General features: G+C 33.3%; 1 protein-coding gene across 6 annotated transcripts in view; it reads right to left on the reverse strand.

The window, feature by feature from the left end:
* The window catches only part of Dzip3 (DAZ interacting zinc finger protein 3), a 127,299-nt gene that overhangs the window by 56,051 nt on the left and 45,276 nt on the right, over nucleotides 1–25,972 (reverse strand). For all 6 annotated transcript variants that reach the window (XM_047564263.1, XM_047564265.1, XM_047564260.1 and 3 more), the window contains exons 5-12: nucleotides 25,818–25,934; nucleotides 21,144–21,224; nucleotides 19,737–19,861; nucleotides 11,434–11,548; nucleotides 8,132–8,251; nucleotides 6,709–6,810; nucleotides 5,054–5,146; nucleotides 4,262–4,314 (exon numbers count right to left, since the gene is read on the reverse strand). In XM_047564263.1, the coding sequence (XP_047420219.1) occupies nucleotides 4,262–4,314; nucleotides 5,054–5,146; nucleotides 6,709–6,810; nucleotides 8,132–8,251; nucleotides 11,434–11,548; nucleotides 19,737–19,861; nucleotides 21,144–21,224; nucleotides 25,818–25,934 (806 nt within the window). The remainder of the gene's footprint in view (nucleotides 1–4,261; nucleotides 4,315–5,053; nucleotides 5,147–6,708; nucleotides 6,811–8,131; nucleotides 8,252–11,433; nucleotides 11,549–19,736; nucleotides 19,862–21,143; nucleotides 21,225–25,817; nucleotides 25,935–25,972) is intronic.

Raw genomic sequence — 25,972 nt, forward strand, 5'->3', positions numbered from 1 at the left:
GGTAGGTAACTGTAGGCAGACAGGATGTTGCTAGAAGAGGTGGGTCCCTGAGGGTATGCCTTTGGGGTATACATTTTGTCCTGAATGAGTGGAACTCTCTCTTTCTCTGCTTAATGGTGCAATGTCTTGAATCATGTTCCTCCACTAAACTCTTCTGCCAAGATGTTCTGCCTCACCTGGGGTCCAGAGAGATGGAGTCAGGTATTTAAGGACTAAGATCTCTGAATCTGTGAGCCCCAAAGTAAACTTTTCCTCCTCTAACTGACCTTGTCAGGTCTTTTGGTCACAACAGCGAAAAAGCTGACTAAACACTCAATGCCTAGAATTTTGAAAAATGAAGAAATTGGCATGATATCAACATAAATAATTAGAAAAAATAGAGTAAAGAAGTATCCAAATTTACTAAATATACTTAAGCACCACGTAAATATTGACATTAAGCAGATGAAAAAAACTAGTGTCTTGGCTTTGAAATGAACCCTCCCACAGCAAACAAACAAAAATTTGGCAATAATATTAGACTGTAAGTTTCATGATGAAAGAAAGTTTAGTGGTGGTTACTGTCTGTTGTGAATTGATCTTATCTATGGCACCACCTATAACACTTCCAATCATCCACAACACTGGAAAAATTTAAAACTCTGAAGACTATTAAGTTTTAGCTAAGACAATGAGTAAAAGAAATTCTCTTAAGACTGCTGATAGAGAGTATAAGTCAGTAAACCACTGTGGAAAACAGCTCAGCAAGATCTAATAAAGGTGAGAATATGCACAAATGGACTAGCAATTTCAATTTTACCTATATATTATGAAAAAATTTCTACCCATATTCAACTACAGACTTGTACAAGAATGTTCATTTATAGCACTATTGTTATAGTCTAAAATTAGGTATAACACAAGTATCTGGATCAACAGTAGAATGACTATAATGCCTACACATAAAGCAATGAAATGAAGTAATAATAAGACTGAATTATATAAATATAGTTTATAGTTTTAAAATGCATAAGACAAAAATATTTCTATGTAAATGAAGTTCAAAACTTTTAAAATTATCTTACAAGTAACAATATATTGTTATATATTTATAATTATAATATATATTTATAATATATAATTTTTATATAATTTATAAAATGCTGATAAAACAAATAAAAAACAATAGCACAAAATGTAAGAAGATATTTTTTAAGATTTTTATACTATATATGAGGTGGTATAATATCTGAAAATGGACTTGGCAAGTTAAAAATGTATATTGTAAACCCTGGAAAAATTACTGTGGGAGAAAAGATAAAACTAATAACCAAATCAAGAAGGAAAGAAAAAAAAAAAAAAACAGAAAGGAAAAATTGAAAACAAGGAAGACAGTAGATTTAAATCCAATCATAAATAATAGAAAATTTATATGGAATTAAAACCCCAGTTTAAAAGGCAAAGAATGTGAGATCAGATATTTAAAAAAAATGCAAGACTATGCCATCTACAAAGAAAACAAAAAATTCTCTTTAAATACAATAACATATATAGGTTGAAGTAAATGAATACAAGTGTATATGCCATACAAATACTAATCAGAAATATACAAATCAAAGAAAAATTTTAGAAAAGATAAGCTGGAGTGGCTACATTAATATCAGACAAAGATTTAAAGTAGGACTATTAGTAGAGACTGAGAATGTTATTTAACAATAAAGGAATCAAATCATCAAGAAAAAATACAATATTAAATGTGTATGTAGCATCTAAAACACAGCTTCAAAATACACAGACAACAGAAAAAGACAAAATAACAATAGCAGTTTCAACATTTCCCTCTGAGGAACTAATATTAATATGATACAGAACACTGAAATGAAACTATAAAATACCTTTGTCTAATGTAGAGAATATTCTGCACATTTGGAATATAGATTCCAAATGCAAATAGAACATTCATGAAAATATATAGTATGAATCATATAGCAAGCCTCCACAAATTTAACAACAAAAAAAACCTAAATAGAACTAGAAAATATATTCTGCAATCACATAAAATTAAAACTAGGAACCAATATGTAGAAAGACAGCCAAAAGATTCCCCAAATATTTGGCAAGTAAGCAACATTATTTCCAAATAACCCATGGTGTACACACACACACACACACACATGCACACACACACAGGAAATCAGAATACATTCTGAGTTGAATGAAAATAATAATAACTATAAACCTCTATGTATCAAGTGCATGGGACACAGTAAAAGTAGTACTTAATGTGACATCAGTTTATAAAGAAAACTATCTTGAATCAATAAAAGCTTTCTTCTTAAGAAAGAGAAAAACAAACTAAACCCAAACAAGCAGAAGCAAAATAACAAAGAGTAGAAATCAGTGAAATTGAAAATAAAAAAGCATAAGAGAAAAATCAGTGAAATGAAAACTGACTCTAAAAGATTAGCACGACTGATAAATCTCTAGTGAGAATGGTCAAGAAAAAAAGAAGACAAAAGATAAATATTGTCAGTATCAGAAATGAAAAAGGTGGTATCACTACTGATACAAACTCTCTTTCTAAAGAAATCAGAAAATTGAAGCCATGGAACTATGACCACTGAAGAAATGAGAGAATACCAGAAGGAAGAGAAAGAAAGAGAAGGTATCTCCAAATTTCTATCCAAATCTTGACTGATCATTATACAACACCTGTGTTTGATCAAATGTGGAACAAATCCAAAGCAGCTCAGATAATGGCAAAATATCTGGACTGAGACTGGAACCATTATCCAAGATAAAAAAGAGTTCATAGTTTACAAACAGCCAAGTAAACTGCCTATCAAAACAAAAGCAAATTATTCACTGGAGAATAACGGAAATCAAAATCTCTACATCTATTATGGATTTACTGGGTACCAACTATAAGCCAGTCTTAAAGTTATGTGCTGAGAATATATGAGTAAGACATGGTTCTTGTCCTCATAGATGTTACAGTTGAAGGGTGAAGACAGCCAAGAAAGTATAATAAATTTGTAAATGTTTTGACAGAAGTAAAAGGAATGAATATATGATAGAAACATCTACTTTCATCTAAGTAAGACTGTTCAGTAGTTTTAACTAGGCAAAGTCAAAGCAGCAAAGTATCCCAGGTAAGGCCCACAATATAGTAAAATAGTTTTACTTCCAAATAAAAATCTGGAGATTTCTTTAGATGGCATGCCCAAGAAACTAAAATAAGTTCAGTATAGTTGATGCAGAGTATGTAAGGGTTCAGCAGAATAACAAAAGATGACACTAGCAAGTTTAGCAGGGTCCAAAATGCCTGAACAGCCAGACTAAGAAATCTGAATTTAAATTTTAAGAGCAATGAGAAGACTATGATATATTTCCTATCACAAAAGTGATGTATTTCAATTTTTATTTCAGAAAAATCCTATAGATAGCTATGTAAACAACAGACTAGAGAAAGGCAAGGTTAGAAAAAAACTTGTTAAGAAGCTATTTTAGAATTCCATGTAAGAAACAATGATAATCTAATTTTGTTAAGGGGGCAGGCAGGGCAGAAATAAGTAAAAAGTTCCAATATATTAAAGAAGTCAAATTTTAAGAATTACAGAGTAGTGCTGGGAAAAAGATCAAGTGTTTATACAGGGGCATGCTAAATACAGATATGGGTTTCATTAACTAATAAGCGAAAATATTGCCTATCGTATCAAAGCAATGTCTGAAAATGATATATATTTTATACTTTAAATAGAAGAAAAAGAATAAATGAATTTGAATAACTTCATATAGAAAATTTTCATTTTAATAGCATACTTTATACCTCTATGAATTTCTAGCTTAAAAATATGTGTGTGTGTGTGTGTGTGTGTGTGTGTGTGTAATAATTCAGGTTTTTAAAAAACTTCCTCATCTAAGGAACAGAACGATTCTAATTCTGAGATTAGCTAAGAGGTCTGGATGGACTTTGAAGAAAGTTTTTTAACAAACAAACTTAAACAATAATTTTAAGAAAAACATGTTTTGTTTTCAGGTAAGAATTACTTTCACACTTAAAAGTATCCACACAATTTATCCTTCCCTGCTTTACAATATAAATGTATACAGCAGTGGGCATAGAAGGGGAAACAAAAGCAGTTCAATTTGACCTTTTCATATACCTAAATACTACCTTAAAACTTAATGATGCTCTAACAGGTGACATAACACAGAAATAGCAACTAAAAATACTTATATGCTCAGAAAAAAGTAAAAGAAATTTTTCTTTCAAGCTTACCTTGCTCCTAAATTTTCAATGGTTATATATTCATCCTTTCTCACAACTTCAAACTGCAAGTAATGGGAAAAAAAAAATAGCCCTAAAGTAGTTCAATTTAAAAAATTCTTTAATGTTAGTTCTTAGCCTTAATACTTGAAACGACACAATGAGAATAAATCAATAGTGGATATAAAACAAAGAAAACATAATTGAAAGGTGAGCAACACATGATCCTGTTGAAATAACAAACTAGAGTGGTCCTTAAAACAATTCATCTTTACATCACTAGAGAATCTAAATGCGAAATTTGAAATATAAAAATAGCATATCTAAGGGCAAAGAAGTAAATGAGATTCATTTCTATTCATAATTTGTTGTAATTATTATAAATAGATAATTCAATAAGACATTTCACTTATTAAAAATAAAATGTATACCATTTGAGTGCTGTATGTGATAAGTAGTATATGGGTTGTTCTTTGGATATTTCCATAGGAAGATATTTACAGACTATAAGAATTTCAGAAAGTAAAATTATTTTTAACCTTACATAGCACAGAAATAAATACATTAGCATCCTTAGTTCATGATACTTTCCCTCATTCATATGCATATGGCATATTTATTATTTCTCTTTATTTTTTAACTTCTTTATTCTTAAAGATCACTTAAATACTACTTTACATAAATCACAGGAACACACAGGGCAAAGAGACTATGACTAGGATCCTACTATGATTCCAAAGTCTATTTCAAATCAAAAAATACTTCCAGTAAAGGAAATCAAGAAAAATTTTAAAAGACACTCACCAAAATTTTAACAATTCCAGGTACATCACATTGTAGCATTCTTACCATGTCACCTGTACATCCTTCCTTCAAACATTTTTTCCCACTAAAACTCTGAAGTTAATGGAAAAAAAAATAAAAACCATTAATGTGCAAATATGAATAAACTTAAACAAATAAAAGGGTAGAAGCAAATGTTACCACGTAGTAAACTAACAAGTGAATAAATATTTGGGAGTTGTTCAAAGATGATCCATTTTGTATATCAATGGATACTCTATTTAAAATGTATGATTTCACTTTCTTTTCTACTCATTTCTATTTCAAAATCTTTAAGGAGCTATATTACAGCTTAAAATGTATTTGCTGCTCCAGGGAAAACAACTTTATGTAACATGTTCTAATAAAGTAAGTATAAAAGAACAGTGACTTTCTATCAGATCCTTGAGGATTCCAGAGAAAATAGAAAAATATGAATGTTGAATCATTCTTTTCTCTGGTTCTGACTTTGCCATTTCTTCAAGTTAAGTTTTACGTTTCTTTCACTTCTCTTTCTAAAATTGAGCAATATTAATTGTCCCAATAATAAAAGAAATTGAAGAAGTATTTACATAACCACTTAAAAATGAATAGTAATGCCTTAAATGATTGTACAGTTTATAATGCCAGTTCCTCACAACAACTCTATGAAGTAGGTTTACCTGATCTCACTTTAGAACTTAGAAAAATTTGTCTTGGAGTGGTTAAGTTACCAGTCTAATGTAATAAAATTAGTTAAGTGTCTTAATCCAGACTTGAACCCAGACTTCCCAAGTCTATAATCAGTGTTTTTCTAATATACCACAATTACTTTATAAGGTTTTCCTGTTGTTTGCATAATGTAAACCCTATAGAATCAAAATTATAGACCCAACTTATGGTCACTAGCTCACTAAAGAAAAATACAGATTTGTGTTTTGGAATTCCACTTCAATTTTAGTGGGACTGAAGAGTATTGTATAAGTAGTAACTAAATAAAAACAAATCCAAATATAAAGACAAATTTGTCCTTGTTCTCAACCCCTAAAAATAAAAATTATCACTAGGCATGGTGGTGCACATGTATAATCCCAGGGGCTCAGCTTGGGAGGATGAGACAGGAGGATCACAGGTTCAAAACCAACCTCAGCAACTATTATTAGCAAGGCTCTCAAAAACTTTGTGAGACCCTGTCTCAAAATAAAAAATAAAAAGAGCTGGGAATGTGGCTCAGTAGTTGAGTGCCCCTGAGTTTAATTCCTGGTACCCTTGCCCCCAAAAAAAGAAATTATCCTTAAAATTGTGTAATTATTCTTTCTGTATATTTATTAAGTAATTCCACTCTTTGATTTTATATCCTTTATGTGAATATATGCAACAATATTTGTATTCTTGGTATAAACTTCTAGAGGCAAGAAAATGAATTGTTAAAATCACTAGGTAAAACAACTAGCAGAATATCTGCTACAAAGAGCTACTTAATAAATAATTATGATGAATGAAGAGTAATGATGGGAAGATAATCTTCAGAGAGAAATGAGAAGAAAATGGAGACAGGAAAATATATACATGAAGAAATGAATAGAAAGAGGACAAAATGGGGAAGGGAAGAAGAAATGCTGTAGCAAAGCTTTAAGACAGAAAAGCAAGTATAATACCTGATCATGTTCGCCTGGATATTTTAAATTCTTGAACTTTTTCCAACAAATTTTATGGAAATAAATACAGCAACTTTTACTGCACATTAACTGAAAAAATCCCTTGAAAAAATAAAAGTAAGCAATTGATATGGAAATAAATAGTAATTCATGTAGATACAGAAAACACCACCTCCTCAAGTTACTTTTAAAAGTATTCTATAAATGATGTTTTACGTGGCATTCAAAATTTACCAACAGAAATCACTGAAGAACTTTACATGTTATTTTTACAACAAAGACAGAAAAATTAGGACAGTTTAAAAAAGGGCAATGATTTGAACGAGTCAATGTAATATTTTCCACATGCTATGTACAATAAAAGAGCAGAAACCCAGAGTGATCTCTGTTGAGAAATATACTATCTATCCCTCTTTTTCTTCATTTTTACATCTTCTTTTCTTCCAGTTCCAATTCCATACCATTATTCTTTAAATCTTTTATAACTCATCACCAGACCTCTGATTTGTTCCTTAGCAACAGACAGTTCCTGGGCTACTGTGTTACCCCAGGATATGGATATGTTTGTCCTTCCCATTATGCCCTCCCTAGGAACTATAGCCCTGTTTTTCTTTATATAGGAATCCTGATTATATTACAAAAATTGAAGCTGCATGTCCAGCACTTTACTTTCCCAGCCTTTTCTGGGAAACCTCAGGACCATAGTACCATGTTACCTAAACCAATACTGAATATGCTTGGTTTGGAGAACTGTACCTTACCCAGCCGGCTTATTAATTCCTGTCTTATCTTAAGGAATATATCTTTGTCTTTTCCATTTGTTATAGACATTCCTTGCAAGTGAGACTGCAGTTACCTTACAGAAGCGGTATTTGATTTGCACTGATAGTCACATCTTCTTATCCCATCTTATGATTTAGTACAGTTTTATTCTGATTTGATCTAGAGAGATCTATACAGAGTATTGTGATTGTTGAATTTATTCAAGTTAAACTCTAGGGTTTCATTCCCTCTCCCAACTATAACTTATTTAGTATTATAATTCCTGAAGAGTGACAACTTTTCTCTTCATTAAAATGCTACTATTCTTAATCTCTAACATTCTAACTATAAAGTAAAAGAATTTCTGGATCATTTTCACTGTATGATTACAGGAATAATAGTTATAATTTCAGAGGTATGTGTTACAAAAACCTTAGCAAAACCAATTCATTTTTAATTAACTTACAGAACATAAATAATTATTGCTCATTTTGAATCAAAGTTCCCAGAGATAATCAAACATCTTCTCAATGGCATTACCATTGTAATTAAGTTAAATACTCTTTTAAAATAGTATTTTGGTACATGATGATATAATAATTTTATCTAAGTTAATTTTATAATCACATTAAAATACTCAGTTAATTGTTAAATATGGTACCTTATAATTGGTGTTCTTTAAAATATCAGCTTCACAAGATCGTTCACAATCTAGATAACTACAAATGGTCTGTTTCATTATATTACTTTCAGTTGTCTTGATAAAATTATTGAGAAGATCCTGGATTTCAAAATAAAAAAAATTCTCATGAATAACAACAAATTAAAATAATAATACTTCCAAAGTTTTCCTTAGGTAATATGTCCATATCATACTCTCTTTTGAAGGATTTGTATTTTAAAAATAGTAATAGAACATTTTTCCCACATGCAAAGTAAATAAAATTGCAAATACTGAATTTTACATTGAGTGATATAAACATGGAGAAAGGAGAGAAATATGTTTGAGGCTATACTTCTTTTCACCATCTAACGTAGAGTATAACACTTGGCATGTTCCTATCAAGAATTACTTGCTTGAAGATTATATACATATAAATTATATATACAAAATATATCTCAATATCAGGACTGGCCCCTAAGACACTACACTGGCAAAAATATGCTTTCAACTGCCAAGAGTTACAACTTGAAATATAATTCTAATTTAAAAATGCTTATCAGTGAAACACATTATCAGGTCTAAGCTAACAAGGTCATTGACACTTATCCTTTAGAGGGATAGTATTGGAAGATTTCAAATAGTATTACTGCTAATATTCTGAGGGCATATGATTATTTCATGAATACCAGTCAAATGCAGGAAGATAAAGCTGAAAATATTTGCAAGAAGATAAAACGAAATGACAAAGAATACAAGGAAATATTAGATAATCAGTTCAATATACAGAGTATTATTCTGACAAAAAATAACAAGGAAATATTAGATAATTGGTTCAATATACAGAGTATGTGAATAATAGGCATTTCAGAAATGAGAAAACTAAAGAAATTATCAAATAAATAAATCGAGAAAATATCATTGGGGACACACAAGATAGCCTTTAAAAACCCTCAGAAAGAAAATGGAAAAAGAAAAAAAAAAACAATGAAACAGGTCACATGTAAAAGGCTGAAAACCAGAATGGCATCAGATTTTTTCAAAAGTAATATTGGAAGCTAGAAGATAACAGAAAAACATATTTAAAAAATGAAGCAAAATTTTTTTCAACCTACAGGTCTGTGACCAGACAAGATATAGTAAGGTGTACAAAGATAAATTATTTTGAGACTTAAAGTTCTTCGAAAATTAACTTCCTAATCAAGCACTCTTTTATGGAAAGCTGCTGCAGGAGGTATACCACAAAAACCAGGGAGCAAACTAGAAAGAGAAAAACTTGAGTTCTGACACATCTACACAGGGGAGAGGTAAAGGAAATCCCTAGGATGAGGACAATTTAATAAAAACTTAAAACTACTCGCAAGATGGGAGCTGTCATGTGTGTGTGTGTGTGTGTGTGTGTGTATGAGTAAAAGAGATGTATTCTGTATAAGAGAGCTAAACCCTTTTCTTTCATAGTGGAAAGTCAAGAATAAATTTTAAAATAACAGTACTTTTTTTTTGAAAAATAGGTAAAATTCAAAGAAAAATGACTATAGAGACTTAGAAGGAGTCAACTATAGGAAGCAGGAATGGCAGTCAGAGATGATAGAATAAGAACTCTTTAACTTTTAAGTCTTTTTTAATGATTTCTGTCAAACTACAAATATGTATTACATTGCATAATACAAAAATTCACTGACCATAATCTGGATAATATAGAAAATTATTTTAAAAGGAGGAAAAACAGTAAAGAACAGTCAAGACGATGCAGGGGATGCTTTAGGTGACACAGTTTAATATTTAAAGAGTGTACAAAATTATTATCAAAGTTAAACTTCATGTTTATCTTGACAATGCCAAAGGCCATCTATGAAGTCTATTGATAACTAAAAAAGATATACAAAATATTCCATGGGCTGCAAATGTAGTGGTTGAGTGCTTCGCTAGCATGTGTGAGACCCTGGGTGTATACACACACACACACACACACACACACACACACACACAATTCCATTGTGATTGGGATTTCTGATTTCTCCTTTCAGTTCTGTAAACTTTTGTCCTATATATTTTGGGACTATATTACTAGGTATATATAAATTTTGAATTGTTATAGCTTCCAGGATAATCTAATCTCATTTTTTTAATGAAATGGCCCTTTATTTTAAGGGATGCTTTTGGCCTTAAAGACAACTAAAATATAAGCATACAAGGTTTAAAGTAAAATTCTAGAAAAAGATACTCCATTCAAACATTAACCAGAAAAAACCTGGTAGAGCTATCTTCATATTAAACAAATTAAAAAGAGACCTACATGGCATTGAATAAAAATTACCCAAAATATAAAGAAAAAAGGCATGGGAAACTGGGACTCTTACTGTCTTAAGAACATAAACTGGTATAATTTCCTGAGAGAATATATAGGAATATATTATCAACAACTTTATAAGCGTATAAATACTTGTTTTACAATTCCAACTTTGAAAATTTATTCCAAGGGAATGATGTGAGAAATACGCAATATCACTTTATATAAAGAGTTAAAAACTGAAATGTTTAGGGCAAACTAAATGTTTAATAGCAGGGAATGGTTAAGGAAATTAAAGTGCAATTGCAAAAATCATATTATATAATAATCTAATTACTAGAAAATTAAAACACTATACATTTTTAGACAACAAATAAATGTGTATAATATACCAATTTAGCAAAAATAAAGGGTATAAAAAATAAATAAAGGGTGGGATGGGGAGATAGCTCAGTTGGTAGAGTGCTTGCCTTATAAGCACAAGGCCCTGGGTTCGATCCCAGCACTGCAAAAAAAATAATAAAAAATAAATAAATAAATAAAGGGTATGAGTGTTTATATGCATATTTGTATATGTGGATAGAGGTAAATGAAAAAGCTAACAATTGTTTCTCCACTGAACAAACACACATAAATTTTACGTTTATCTGTGGACAATTTTACATTTTCTAAGTTTTCTGAATGAAAGTTTTTAGTGTATTATGATTTAAACTAGGTAACAAAATAATAAATAATTAGGGAAAAAAATGCCACTTATTACATTTGGTTCTATCCGTGAAGTACTAGACTAGTATGGATATTAACTTTCCTGTTGTGGGAAATTGTTGCTTCTCTCTACTTGTTGAATGATACTTACATTCTGTATAGAATAGATAATGAACTCAAAGTTGTTTCTTAAAAGTTAATTTCCAGTAAAAGTGGGTGCTTGCTATAGAATGCAGTTTTAAAATAAAATTTATCAAATATGATTCCAATCGGTCAGATGAAATATTATTCCTAAATAATTTCTTACTTTAAAAGTTGTAGGTAAATCTCCATCTTCTGTAGGATCTATATCAAACCAATGATCATTTGTATCTCCAATTTCTTGTAAGCTTTTATGAAATTCAAGCAGTCCTCCATTATACCTGCAAGACATTTTAAAATAAGGTTACTCTGAATGTAACTCTAATACTGAATAGTTTAACCCTCGAGGCGGTTGAGGGATGGGGGTACCCCCAGCCACAACTTTTATAGTTATGGCAGGCCCCTATAGTTGGTCTTATCTGCCGGGTGGATTCCTGATTTTATGGTGGAGATTCTCTCAGGGTTGAGGCTCATCTTGCGCTCACGCATTCATACTCGAAAACACTGATATCGGGTCCTCAAACCCTTCTCGGCTTTTGCCCGGCACACACATTGGTGCTTGTGTGACGACACAATCAATGTGCTGCCCCTCATGTCCAGCCCAGTACTCTGCCTTGGGATGCCCTGGCCATAGACTCGGCTGTATCAGTCCCCACCATGGAATCTGGCAGATTCCACCCTGGGAACCCTTCGCCTGACCCCCAGTACTTAAAGCCATCAAAATCCGTTTGTGTAATGGCACACAGCTTCCGTGAGCAAGCGGGCAGATGGAAAGGGATTCCTTATCTTCAAGTCTCTTCTTTCTTGCTTCTTGGCTCTTCCTGCAGGCTCAAGCGCCTCCAGACCCTGCTTCTCTGGCTTCCCCTGCATCCCCATATAATATAAGCAGCCCCATTCCCCACAAGTAGTGGGAGATAATTGTTTGACAATTTTCTGCATTCAAACCTAAATTAATTACTAACCAGGAAAAAGGATTAAAAGGACATAAGCATCAAGTTTCTGCTAGAACATTTTAGCCCCTTTCAGATTCAGATCTCAGTCAAGGCTTACATTGAAATGTAAATGGAGCAAGGGGCAGTGGGCCAGTCTCAAACCCAAAGAAAAAAAAAGTGTCCATTTTAAATTTCTCCTGGGCTTCAACTCAGAATACTTTTCTCCCTTTCACCTTTTCTCTCCTTCTCATTTTCTCATGCTATAATTAATGACCATTATCATTTTTCTTCTAGGACTTTTGTTTTTCTTAAATGCTATACTTTTGAGTTCACAATTTTGATCCTACATACCTAGGTTAATAATTTTTGATCAGTTCTTTTTATCCAACTCTAGAGTTATTTTTGAACATCTGTTACATTGCAAAGGAGATAGGCATTACAAGGTCTTTGCTTTTGTGTTAATAAGCGCACATAAAAATTAAAATTTTAAAAATGGATCCAAATATTTTAATTCACGTGATTTAAAGAGGTTCAATTTAAATTGGGTAAACTAATAGAAGTAAAATGTCTTTAAAATTAACTCACAAGTCTCTAGGTGGTCACACTAATAAAATATTGATGTTTATAAAATGTCTAACATCAATTTTTCTAGGACTTTTCTTCAACAGGAAAGAGACGGCAAAGACTGTAGGTACGCTTGTCTGATATCTTGGTTTTTTTACAATGAGTGAATTAGAGTTGACATGCTATGGGATTACTCAAATGTGTTTGTTAGAGACATCTAATTAATTTCCAAAGTTATTCCATAGAGTAACATACTTAAAAACATTATTCTTTGAATATTAAATGTGTTCATATTTTCCAGGTATACAAGCCTTTAAAGCAGAAAATTTATCAAGCTGCTATTCTCCAAATTAAACTTGTCTGTAATGGTAAACTTATCATTTAATGTTCTATTATAGGACCTGCCATTAATAGAGTATATGTAAAATTTGTTAAATTTATTTCTAAAAGTTATTGAGAGCCAGATTTGTTTAAAGGTTAAGCATGAAAGCACTTTATCACTTTGCCACACAAAAGGAAACTTAAAAGCTCTCTCAGTCTTTCTTTAATTCATGGTTTAGATATAATGTTAAATTGTGTTAACTAATGTTCATATAGACTCAGGAGTCAATATATGTAAACTTCTTAAAATGACATTTAAGAAAGAGTGTAATGCGCAGTAGCAAAAATGGGACAACAGTGACTGAGATTGGGGTCTCTGATGACTTCATGGCTGTGGCATGCCTGGTGCCTGGGAGTGCTCCTGTGCAAGGGGCACAAGATGCCTAACTGCTGTGGCAGTATATTGATCTCAGGCACACAGCTCTTGGGCAGGAAGGAATTCTTTTGCTAGATAACCTGTGTTTCATCAGCTCCCTTCTCTGGTTCTTGCCCACCTTACAGTAACTTTGGAACCTAACATTGCACATATATACAGATTGCTGACATAACTCTTTAGATCCGCATTTCCATCAGAGAACAGAGCTCCATCTGATCTCAGCTTCATCTTCAAAATCTGTGTTTATAAACCTTTATTTTCTAATACTCCTTTGCCCCTCATTGAACTTGAGAATTTGGTCATGCTGGTCATGGCAAAAGAGGAAAAATTAGCTTCAGGATAGAACATTTTACCTAAGATTTGTAAAAAGCCCCACCTTACCTGAGATAAAGTTCTGCCTCACAACCCTGCTGCACGTCAGAATGGCTCCAAAGTAAGCCAGACTTTAACTCATTTAAAGTTATGTTCAAAAGTCTGATGTTTGTTGTAAAGATTACTGTGATTGAACAAACAATGTTTTACTGTTGGTGATTCCATTTTGTATTTTCCTTGTAATCTCTAATTGTTGCCTGATCAATATTTTGAAGAAGTACTGCTTCAAGAGCGAACACCATAAATTAACTTGGAATAGTAAGCCGTCACCTATAGGACAGATAATGTAAACCCCAATTAGATAAAAGGGGGTAAATAACTGTAAAGTTATAGACATTGAAGTTAAAGCCCAGTACTCTTACTTTATGACTGGTGAGACTGACTTGCTGGATGGTTAAGATCAAACTTAGAGATTGAGATTAAATACAGAGGTCAAGAAAAGTGCATATTTGGGTCTTGCTCTCAAAGTTAGCCTGAACCCAGGGAACAAAAGGACTTTTCTAAGGAGGTTTGCAACTCTGGGTCACACAACCTCCTGGTCAAGGAGATTGATGAGGCCACTAGAGGAAAAGCCACTTAGTGCACCTGCTGCAGATGAGGGTCAAGGAAAAAGGGAGACATCCCTGGTGCTTTCAAGGGAAGCCACCTCATCGAGGAGACCCTGCCTAACCAATGGCACTAATGAAGCTAAGAAGCTGCTCTTAAGTTCTCTATGAATGACCCCTGTGGAAACTCAGCTGACTCTTTAACAGACAGGAACAGGTCACTTTGACCAACTTGATCTTAAACAGTTAAGACCAAAATATAGCCATTCTTGGGCATTTAAAAGAAATAATACTTAAATGTAACTTAAGATGTACACTTGTGTTAGCCCACTAGAATAAAGACTAAAAGCTACAAAAGAGATTCTTAGGCAAATGTGCCTGATAACTATCAAGAGAAACTGCCAGAGCCAGAAGTTTAGTCAGTTTAAAGCCTACAGACACAGGTAGGCTTAATCTATGTTTGCTAGTACAGAGATCTCTACTAAATGTTGTGTTTACATTCTTGATAACCTGGACAATGTTAAAGTTACCAAACAAAGGCCTTGTCCTCTCCAGCCTTTGGTAGGCTGTGTTATGGGAACAACTTCTCAGTTCTTCCATCCCCTGGTGAGGAATTGTTGACTTCTGTCATCTTTATGATATGCATTGGCATGTTCCAGATTCTGCAACATTTATATTGTATCAATCTCATTTCAGTACTCATGTCTTTTTGTTCTTCTCTCATAGAAGCAACCACCCCCAGATGCCTTTACAACCTGCTCTTCCCCAACCGGACTTCTACCATGGACCCCTCAATTGACCTGATTTCTAAAAAGGGAACTCCAAACTGCTTGCCCCACACTGCCCCCTTCCAGCTCGAAGAAGCCAGATCGGTCATCACCCCCTTTCCCTACAGCAGTGAAGGAGTTCCTAGAATTAGAGGAGTAAATGAAGTCAGAATTGGGGACAGGCAGTTAGTGTAGAAAACCATCTGCCTTTGGAAGTCTGGAAGGAGAATGAACTTTTTACATCTCACCTGCAAAACCAGCCCCAGTCACTTAGGCAGGAAGGAGAGAGAAGGCTTCGGAAAGAACTGGAGAGCAAAAGATTTTCTTATAAAAACAGAAATGGGGGAATGTAATGTATAAAGCTGCTCCCCCGCCCATTCCGTTGCAGTCATTTTCGCCGCCTCCCAACCACTTGTCAATCTGTGAACATCCTAGCTAGCTATTGGTTCATCAGTCAGCTTGCAAGTATCCTCCTCTGTTATTGGTCCCATTAGCCCGGCGGAATTCAACTGCCATCTTTCCCTTCTTGCTTTTCTCTCCTACACACTTGCTTTTCCTCTTCCTCACTTTCCACTCTCTCTAGTGCGCGCCCTTTCTCTTTCCTTTCTCTTCCTCTCATTTCCTCTCTTACCCTGCAGGGAGACACTCTGTTTGCTCAATAAATTCCCTTATGTGAAAAAAAAAAAATACTGTATAGTTTAAAAATGACACATCAAGTCACCAAGTTTTTGTGGTAAGTAGGGTGGTAATAACCTCTGCCATACTACAGAAATACAAATTCTAGGATTCTCGCCTATGGAAGATTGGGCTGAAATATAGGTAGAAAGGGAGGCAACAGATTATGTAGTGGCTCAAGTTTGAACAGCATGGGGGCCATAGTAATTAAAGGGATTGTAGAGTTGGATGGCTTCTGTTAACTGTTTTGTAGGCACTGAAGAAACAGACAGGCACCAGTCAGCCAACTATTATTTCAGGATATGCTGTGAAAGTCAGAAGGCTCTGTGGTAGCATTTAAAGAAACTTTCATCTCCTGTATTCATAAAAACAATTTGTGCTCAAAATAAGAGCCAGATTTTAATTCTAAAGTGGAATAAACTGAATTTGAGAAATAATGTCCAGCCTCCACAGACTACTGCTTTCAACTCAGTACACTGTAAAATGAGAAGATGGAAACGTTTAAAGAATTCTCACTTCCTCTAGAGATCAGGGTAGACTATGCTGAAAATGAGGCCTGGGATTTAGTCATAAGGGTAGAATTATAAAGAAGATCAAATGCACAGCCTCAAAAAGTCTACTTGGCTAAGTCAGGGCTTTGATGAAGAATGAGTGGCTTCCACAAGATCTAAAATGGGGTATTTAACTGAATGTACTTAACACTGACTTTTTAAATTTGTACTGAATTATTCAGCTGGCAAAGATCTATTTGCCAAAAAAAAAAAAAAAAAAAAAAAAAAAATCTACAACAGCCTCCTTTAACTTAGAAACCATGCAAGAATATAAGAAGACACAAGTCTCAAAGGATGATGCCCCCCCTTCCTCCTCAAGATCTTCACCTTACAGTCACTGCCTTCAGGCCAGTAAGTCTAGGGTCAAGTATAAAAGGGTTCACAAGGGAATAAAAGGGTCTCAGGAATAAAATTCTTATTCTAAAAATTGCAGAACCTACTAGTATGCATATATAGGTAAAAACAAATGTGGGAGTGGATCTTAAGAGTGCAAATCCAATGGACAAATACAAGGCTGGATAGAGGACTGTATATTGATATGGGACAACACTTACAGAATTCAAAATTTACTTTCCTAGCAAGGATACTTGAAGACAGTCCTGACATGCCCCTGAAAAGGCTCCTAGAAATTTGAATGATGGACTATAGTAAATAAGGAAGAAATGCAAAACATTTTTTGGCAGCATAATAAAAGAGTCAGGAGGCTTGGCGAGGTAAGAATGTTAGAATGGACTTACTACATAAGAAAGTAGAACCTGGGCTGTGGCCGTGACTGTGGCCTAGCATGCATGAGGCCCTGGGTTCAATTCAATCCTTACCATTCCCTCCTTGTCCCTCACACACACACCCAAAAAAAAAAAAAAAGAGCCTGTTACTAGATAATGTTCATAGAAAGCCTCAGAGAGAAGGCATTAATTTCATTAATGCAGGAAGGAATATAGAGTTAAGAAAAGTATCAGTGCCTTTGAAAAGCTCAGTGGTGGTTGTCCTCTGTAATGATGCTGTCATACAACTGTGTTTTCTGTTAACAATGGTCCAGAAAATGGATTCCCCACTTTGCCCAACAGCAAAGAGAATAAAAGGTAGTTTACATTCTGAGGGAAAGACAGCAGTACATATTCTTAGTCTTGTCTCAGACTACAGTTAATTCTCCTATTCTATCACAATAAAGACTGAAGAGATTTTGATCATCTTTAAATTCTGAGAAGTATAACACTAGCCCACTACATTGATGGCTTCATGCTAATCAGACCTAGTAAACAAGAAGTGGGAAGTCTTCTGGATACCAGTGAAAAACAGGTATGCCAGGGAACAGGAGACAAACCTTATATAGAATCAAAAACTACCACAAAAGAGACACTTTTAGGGATCCATTATTTGGCCTAGTCCCTTACAGGGGTTTGCTTAAGTAAAGTCCCTAATTCATCCCTCAGATCTCACTGAACCATAATTTTTTTAGAGGAGACTTCCAGTTCTCAGAAATAAATTGGAGTTCCAATGAAGACTTGTATTTTTCATTATATTTTCCTTCATAGCACTTCACCATTTATCACATTTCATAAATAAATATTTTATGACTAATTATTTAAGGTCTATATTTTTCACCATACTGTCAGTTACATGAGACTAAGACTATTTTAAACTATTTTACTATTCTGGAATACGATAAATGCTTAGTAAATAAAATGAATGAATGATGCTACAAAAGCTAAGGATATCCATATAGGAAGTGAACTGACATCTATTAAGTTTCCTCTGTCCAATTTCAGTTTCTTAAAATATGTAAACATTGAAAACATTCCCCAAACTCAGCATTTGTACCTTTTCAATTCTTTTTTTTGTTTGTATTTTTTGTTATTTTTTCATTTTTACAGGTTGCATTTTGATTCATTGTATACAAATGGGGTATATCTTTTTGTTTCTACGGTTTTGCACCATGTAGATTCATGCCATTTGTGTAATCATACATGTACATAGGGTAATGATGTCTGTCTCATTCCACCATTTTTTATACTCCCCTCCTCCCTCTCATTTCCCTCTACATAATCCAAAGTTCCTCCATTCTTCTTTCACTCCCACACCCCAATCCCCATTATCTATCATCATCCACTTATCAGGGAAAACATTTGGCCTTTGGTTTTTTGGGGATTGGCTTATTTCACTTAGCATGATGTTTTCCAATTCCATTCATTTATGTGCAAATGCCATAATATTATTCTTCTTTATGGCTCAATAATATTCCATTGTGTATATATACCACAGTTTCTTTATCCATTCAGCTGTGGAGGGTTATCTAGGTTGGTTCCACAATCTAGCTATTATGGAACTGAGCTACTAGAAACACTGATGTGGTTGCATCACAGTAGTATGCTGACTTTAAGACCTTTGGGTATAAACTGAGGAAAGGGATAACTGGGTCAAAAGGTGGGTCCATTCCAAGTTTTCTGAGGAATCTCCACACTGGTTTCCAGAGTGGCTGCACCAATTTGCAACTCCACCAGCAATGTACAAGTGTTCCTTTTTCTCCACATCCACACCAACATCTATTATTGTTTGTTTTCTTGACAGTAGCCATTCTAATTGGAGTAAGATGAAATCTTACAGTTGTTTTAACTTGTATTTCTCTAATTACTAGAGATGTTGGATACTTTTTCATGTATTTATTAATCGCCTGTGTATCTTCTTCTATAAAGTATCTGTCCAGTTCCTTGGCCCATTTATTGATTGGGTTCTTAGTATTTTTGGTGTAGAGTTTTTTAAGTTCTTCATAAATTTTGGAGATTAGTGCTCTATCTGAAGTGCCTTTCAATTCTTTATAAGTTCACTTATACTTTGAAAACGTTATTTTAAGTCAGTGGTAACATTAATAATTAAAACCATTATTCATTTATTAAATGCTGCATTTTTTATGTCCTGGGAACTCTGTTCATAACCTACAATGTCCTTATGAGGTTAACACAACACTAGTTCTAGTTTTAGAGATAAGAAAAAACAATAGAGCTTAACAACATTAAATTTCTTAGGGTCATAGAAAATGTATCTGAATCCAGGTTTGTCAGATTCTAAAACTTGTGTTGCTGATGTTAACGTTAAAGTTCCTCTTATTGCTGTGACGTTTTAAGTTTGGTATTAAATATTCTCAAGTACATTAAATTATTATCTACAGGAAAAGATGAAGATGAACAGAACAAATCAGTCTGAGATCACAATGTTATGATCCCTGGCATACTGTGTAAACGGCATTCCCATTTCACAAACTGAAAGTTGACAATGCTGAAAGGTCTATCCATTATTTAAAATCTTTACCTCTTCTGTGCACATCGAAGTAAACCACGTCCAAAATAAACTAAAGACATAAAGTTTTCACAAATTTCATTTTCTTGAATAATCATCTTCATCACCAGAAATTTGTTCTCTGCTTCTGTATAATCCTGTAGTGACATAAAACTGGTTTGGCTGATGTGAAAAGAATTTCATTTTTTACAATTATTTCCCAAACTGGAGAAATTAGGCATTTTTAAGGATGATCCGTCATCTCACTTATTTACAGCTTCAATCTTATCATTTCTGTATGTGATCCCAAAGATAATGTATTCAAAAATTAAAATATTTATTTATGAACAAATACAATATCTTTAACTGTAACATCTTTACCCAGTGTTTTAAAGCAAAAGTTATAATGATTTTTGTATTTAAAACTAGAAAATATTACTAGTCAAAATAAGGATTTTTCTGATCACTACTGGAGCATAATTCTCTGTCATTCTTACTGTTTCCTTCTAATTACAGCAAAATTCTTTCTAATTTTTCAAATTGGAAAGAAGTGACTCATTGACCATAAACATAGTCTCAATTGGGAAAGCACCAATTTCCAAGTAATACAGATTTAGAAGTATCAGGATCAATTCCAATATATGCTTCAGTTATGATTAATAAAACATGTATAATGGCAATGTTCTGGGAAAAATAAACAGAAAAAATCCTTCAAAGACTTGTTTAAAAATATTCTCTACTACATCACGCTGAACAATGATTAGTAATACATGAAATTATTTAAAATAAAAATGTATTCAAGTTTGACTACTTATAAATTCTACTTTACCTAATAAGTCATATTTATATGTTTATGAAATCATATAAAAAGTACAGATTTAGGAAAAGAAAAAGTGAAAGAAATATCAAGACTGCAAAGAAAATAAGAGAAAACATTAAAAGTCAGTGAAAAAAAGGAAAATGTTGTTTGAAAGACACTTTAGAAATTTTCTAGATCCCAGATTTTTATTTGTTTGTACTTATTCAACAAAAAATCTGAGGTAGAACTCACATTTTACAAAAGGGGTAAGATTAAGATCAGAGAGATTAAACTATATTAGCAAATGAATTAAAATGTGTCATGTAAGCAAAAGAAGCAAAAGAATTTTCTATTTTACACAAATGGTAAAGCATCTAAAAAAGATCAGTTTAAAAAAGATAAAGTTAAGGGCTGGGGAATATAGTTCAGTTGGTAGAACACTTGCCTTGCAAGCACAAGGCCATAGGTTCAATCCAGAGCACCTCAAAAAGGAAAAAAAAAAAAGATAAAGTTAAGGCTGTATAAATACACGAAGGAAAGGGCACCAAAAGGTTTTGATGTTTGGAGACGTTTTTAAAAATTAGCATTTTAATTTGCTAAAATAAAGTTAATATAACGGGCAAATAACACATGCAACATACCTCTTTCTTTCCTCTTTCAGTGAGTGCTACTCCATACAAAAACAGTAATGTCAAGTAATAACCAATATTAATTTGGTATGCCTGCAAAGAAAAAAAATATGTTAATTGGTTGTTAACGCCAAGCTACTTTTTGGTATACAAGTTTAAGTAAATATCCTAGCCTACTTAATAATTATTAAAAAAGGTATGAATTATTATTTTGTCAATCTAAATCAAAATTATAGAGTATGCATTTTTAAATAAATTTGATAATTTGATTCAAGAAGAGGAATTTTAAAAAATAAAAGTAAATGTAATTCAGTACATTAAATTTTTCCAAAAATTCTATATTTCAGTTATCAAGAACACTTTAGGAAGTAATGCAATAATGAAAAGGTAAGTATCTACCACCTATCTTAAAAAATTCAATGATCTCTGATATCAAAATCCTTTACTATCCACATCTGGGTTTTGTTATAATCATACAAAAATTAAAGTTATCACTTCAATGAAAAATTTTAAATATATGGATATTTTCTTCATTTAAATACAGTCTTATTTAAAATTACAGAGATGGAGACAGATTAAGGATAAGGGAAGGTGCGAAGGCAGAAGGGACAGACGTGACTACAAAGATAGTATGAGCTGACTATGATAGTGATTACACAAATACACATTTCTGATAAAATGTCTCAGGACTATACATGACTGTGCATAAAATAACTAACACAGTTGGCATGAGACTATGATCCTTATTAAGGCCTGACTACTACAAGGTTGATCCTTAGGTATTGTCTGGGAACTTGGGTTTCAATTGTTTCCACTATTTTCTAGCTGTTGAAGGTGGCTTGCTATGCTTCGATCATTTGATCTGAGATTTATGCTAAAAATCTGGGATATTCTTCTGGTCGTTTGAAATTTTGATACATACAAGGCACAGGGTCCCCTAGATAACCAATCAATAAAAATGTGGAACACTGAGTCTCTAATGGACTACCCCTGGCAGAAGCAACACAGGTGTTGCTATATTTTTGTTGCTGGGGTTAGGGGGGAAGAGGGAGAGTAAACTCTGCCCTGAGTACACTCAGGAGAAAACATAGAGAAACCTACAGATAGGTTCCTTCAGATTCTGTGTCATTTCCCCTTATGATCTGTTATATATCTTTACTATGTCACTGTAATAAATCTTTGCCAATTAGTACAATATGCCAAGTCCAGCCCTTGTAACAAGTGTCTGAACATGAATGAAGGTGTTTTAGAGACCAGCGACAACATTTATCATACCACTGTCATTTCTTGGTTTTGATAATGTACTGTAGACATGTAAAATGTAACTATTGGAAGTAAACTGCATAAAGGGGTACACCGAGATCTCCCTCTGTACTGCTATATTACACAACTATAACATCCGTGAATCTATAATTATCTCAAAAGGAACTGCTAAAGCAATTATCTATGGAGAAAAATATTTTCCAATATATTTATTAGGGCTAATTTTATGTGTCAATTTGACAAGCCACATAGTGCCCATATTAAACATTAATTCTAGTTGTGTCTGTGAGGATATGTTCAGAGAGATTAGCCTTTGAATTGACAGACTTAGTATCTGATTACCCTCCACACAAGGGTAGGCATCTTTCAATTAAATAACCTGAACAGAACAAAAGGCCAAAGAAAGAAGATTTCTCAAATTTTTGCTTCTTGTGTGCTTGCCTTAGGAAGGACATCTCACCTTATTTTCTGCCCTTGGACTGTGATTTATACCAATGGCTTCCCAGGTTCTGAGTTTCTGGCTTACAGATACAAATATACATATGTGTATATATACACAGATATATAATACATATTCATTCATCATAATAAATCATATATGCATGTATATATACATGTTTTAGTATATGTGTATGTGTATGTATATATAATAGAAACTGGTTCTGTTACTCTGAAGATCCTTGACTCCACTACTCTTAAGTTCTATACTGACTGAAAAGTATAAACATATCTTTTGTCATGTGAACTCTTCTAATTGAGGTTGCCCCAGACCATAAACAAGTGTTTTTCAGGTATAAGGATGAATAATATCCATAAGATAAAAACTTGCTTTTTATACTGATCTAACAGCATTCCCTCAACCTAGAACACTTATGAACAACCATATATATCTGTGAGACAAATGACTAGAATTAGAAGTTTGACTTCAAAAAGCAGTGGAAATAGACGCATGTTTGTTTTCAATGGACTAAATAAGTCTACATACTTCCTGTACTTTCTAACTGGTTTCCACCTTAAAATTTCTGTCTCTGTAGAGTCAGTATAATGTCATAGTTCAGAGCAAAGACTCTGAAGCCAACACTATGTGGATTGTATATTGACTCCACTACTTAATACCTGATGAAATCAGCAAGTTATTTAACTTTTATGCCTCAGTTTCCTAAAATAGAAAATGGGAATAATAAGATAATCACAAAGAGCAAATGAACTAATCTTTACAAAGTGTTTAGAACACTGGCTGTCATATAGCAAACACTAAATAAATATGGTTATTCTTTTGTAATTTTAAAACAAATCAGCTTTGTACAACAGAGTCTATACTTCATACAATTCTAAATAAAAACATTCTTGAGAATAAGATGCAGAATTGTGCAATAATCAGAAGGCAAAACACTCCAGAAATTCCAAAAGCAGCACATTTATAAACTAAAGCCCCTGCCCTTTCCTTCCTACCTTATCCCAGTTAGCAAAGATGATCTGAAGTACTAGAATTGAATGGCTACAGATGTAACTGGTACCTACACTCACTGGTACATGCAACTCACTGCGGCCTCTTAAAAGGTGGTCTTGTTTCTCCTTGATGGTCTTCAGGGGCAAGGAGAATCATTTGGATATAGCAGTAGGTTGCTTTGATCATGATATTAAAATTCAACTCACAAGCGCTACCAAGAGAGAAAGTTTTTCCATTTCCTATTTAAGACTCATCATTGAAGTAACTTAGGCAATGTTAATGCCGATTATATACTGTTATATTTCACTGAGTGGCAATCTGATTAGTAAGCAAGAGTGGATATGTAGCATCCTAGAAGTTCTTGGGATATCAAGATACAAACTTCCTTTCCCTTGATTCTTTTTTGAATTAATCAAGAACCTCTTTTAGAGTACTATATATCACTCTTTAGGACCCTACTTCTGAGAGCACTAAATAAGGATTATTGTTTAACCTTCTTGTACATCCTTATAATATGGGATCTTTTGTTGTAGGGCTATCTTTTATGGTGTCTGAGTAGTCCTTTTTTGAAGATAACCCTAATCTATCTTTCTACATGTATGCAGAATTTAGTTTACTTTATTGATCCAAGTTATGCAAACAACTGACTTTTCATTTTATTGCCCTGCATTATTATTTTTTGGGGGGTGGGTTGCAGGGAATTGAACTCAGGGGCACTTGACCACTGAGCCACATCCCCAGCACTATTTTGTATTTTATTTAGTGACAGGGTCTCACTGAGTTGCGTAATGCCTTGCTGTTGCTGAGGCTGGCTTTGAACTCAAGATCCTCTTGTCTCAGTCTCCCAAGATGCTGGGGCTATAGGGATGCACCACCGCATCCAGCTACATTATTGTTTCTAATTTTTTATACATCTTTCCTCAGATTGCTCTATTTCTAAAGTATCATTTGACCTTAAAAACATAAATATATTTTGTCAGTTTATCTATCATAAAAGTTCCAACTTTAACACATAGAAATATCAGAAGAAAGAGATGCTGATTAATAATTAGGAAGAAGAGGGAACAGGGATTTTACCTTGTTTTTTTTAGTTGACATATAAAAATTGTACATTTTAATCATATACACACATATGATAAAGTTTGAAATATAATTGGGTTTTTTTATTTTTGGGAGCAGGGTACCAGGGATTGAACTCAGGGGTACTTGATCACTGAGCCACATCCCCAGCCCTATTTTGTATTTTATTTTGAGACAGCATCTCACTGAGTTGCTTAGCGCCTTGCTTCTGCTGAGGCTGGTTTTGAACTCTCAGTCCTCCTGCCTTAGCCTCCCAAGTTGCTGGGATTATAGGCTTGTGCAACTGACCAGGCTATAGAATGGTTAAAACAAGCTAATTAACATATGCACAATTTCACATATTTATCATTTTCTGTGGTAAGACTTAAAATCTACTTTGCATTTTTAAGAACAAAATGCATCATTACTATATTAATGATGTTGTGTAATAGATCTCTTAAACTTATTTCTCCTACCTAACTGAAATTTTCTATCCTTTGACCAACATCTCCATCTCTCCTCCTCCAGGCCCTGGAAACTACTATTCTATTCTCTAATTGTACAAATTCAACATTTTTTAAGATTCCACAAATTAGTGACATCATGCATTATTTGTCTTTCTATGCCTGACTTATTTTTGAAGTTCATGATTTTCATTCCTAATTTGGAAAGCTCGGTTCACAAGTTCAAGTTTCTGATAACTTGAACAGTTTTTTAGTAGAGAAGGGAGCTAGCATAAGTTCATTACAGAGATAAAGTCACATAAGAAAGCATAAGACATAAGGAAATATATTTCTATGTACCCTTCTCTAGAAGAAAATACAAATTGGCTTACACCTCAAAATAAAAATGCATTGATATTCCCACATTAAAAAGAGCTGTACAAGTTCCATTATTTCAAGGAATATACTTACAGTATAATTAGTAGCTTGAATGTTCCTAAGTGCTGTTTCCAACTGTGTTATCAAAAAACGTAAAGTTAAAGCAGGAACAATTTCCTCCCCATTCTGGCTATTGGCTGCAACTTCTCTCTGTGGAAAATAGGTTAGTTAAAAATTTCTTTAAGTTA

Source organism: Sciurus carolinensis, chromosome 9 (assembly GCF_902686445.1).
Source record: "Sciurus carolinensis chromosome 9, mSciCar1.2, whole genome shotgun sequence".
Classification (NCBI taxonomy): Eukaryota; Metazoa; Chordata; class Mammalia; order Rodentia; family Sciuridae; genus Sciurus; species Sciurus carolinensis.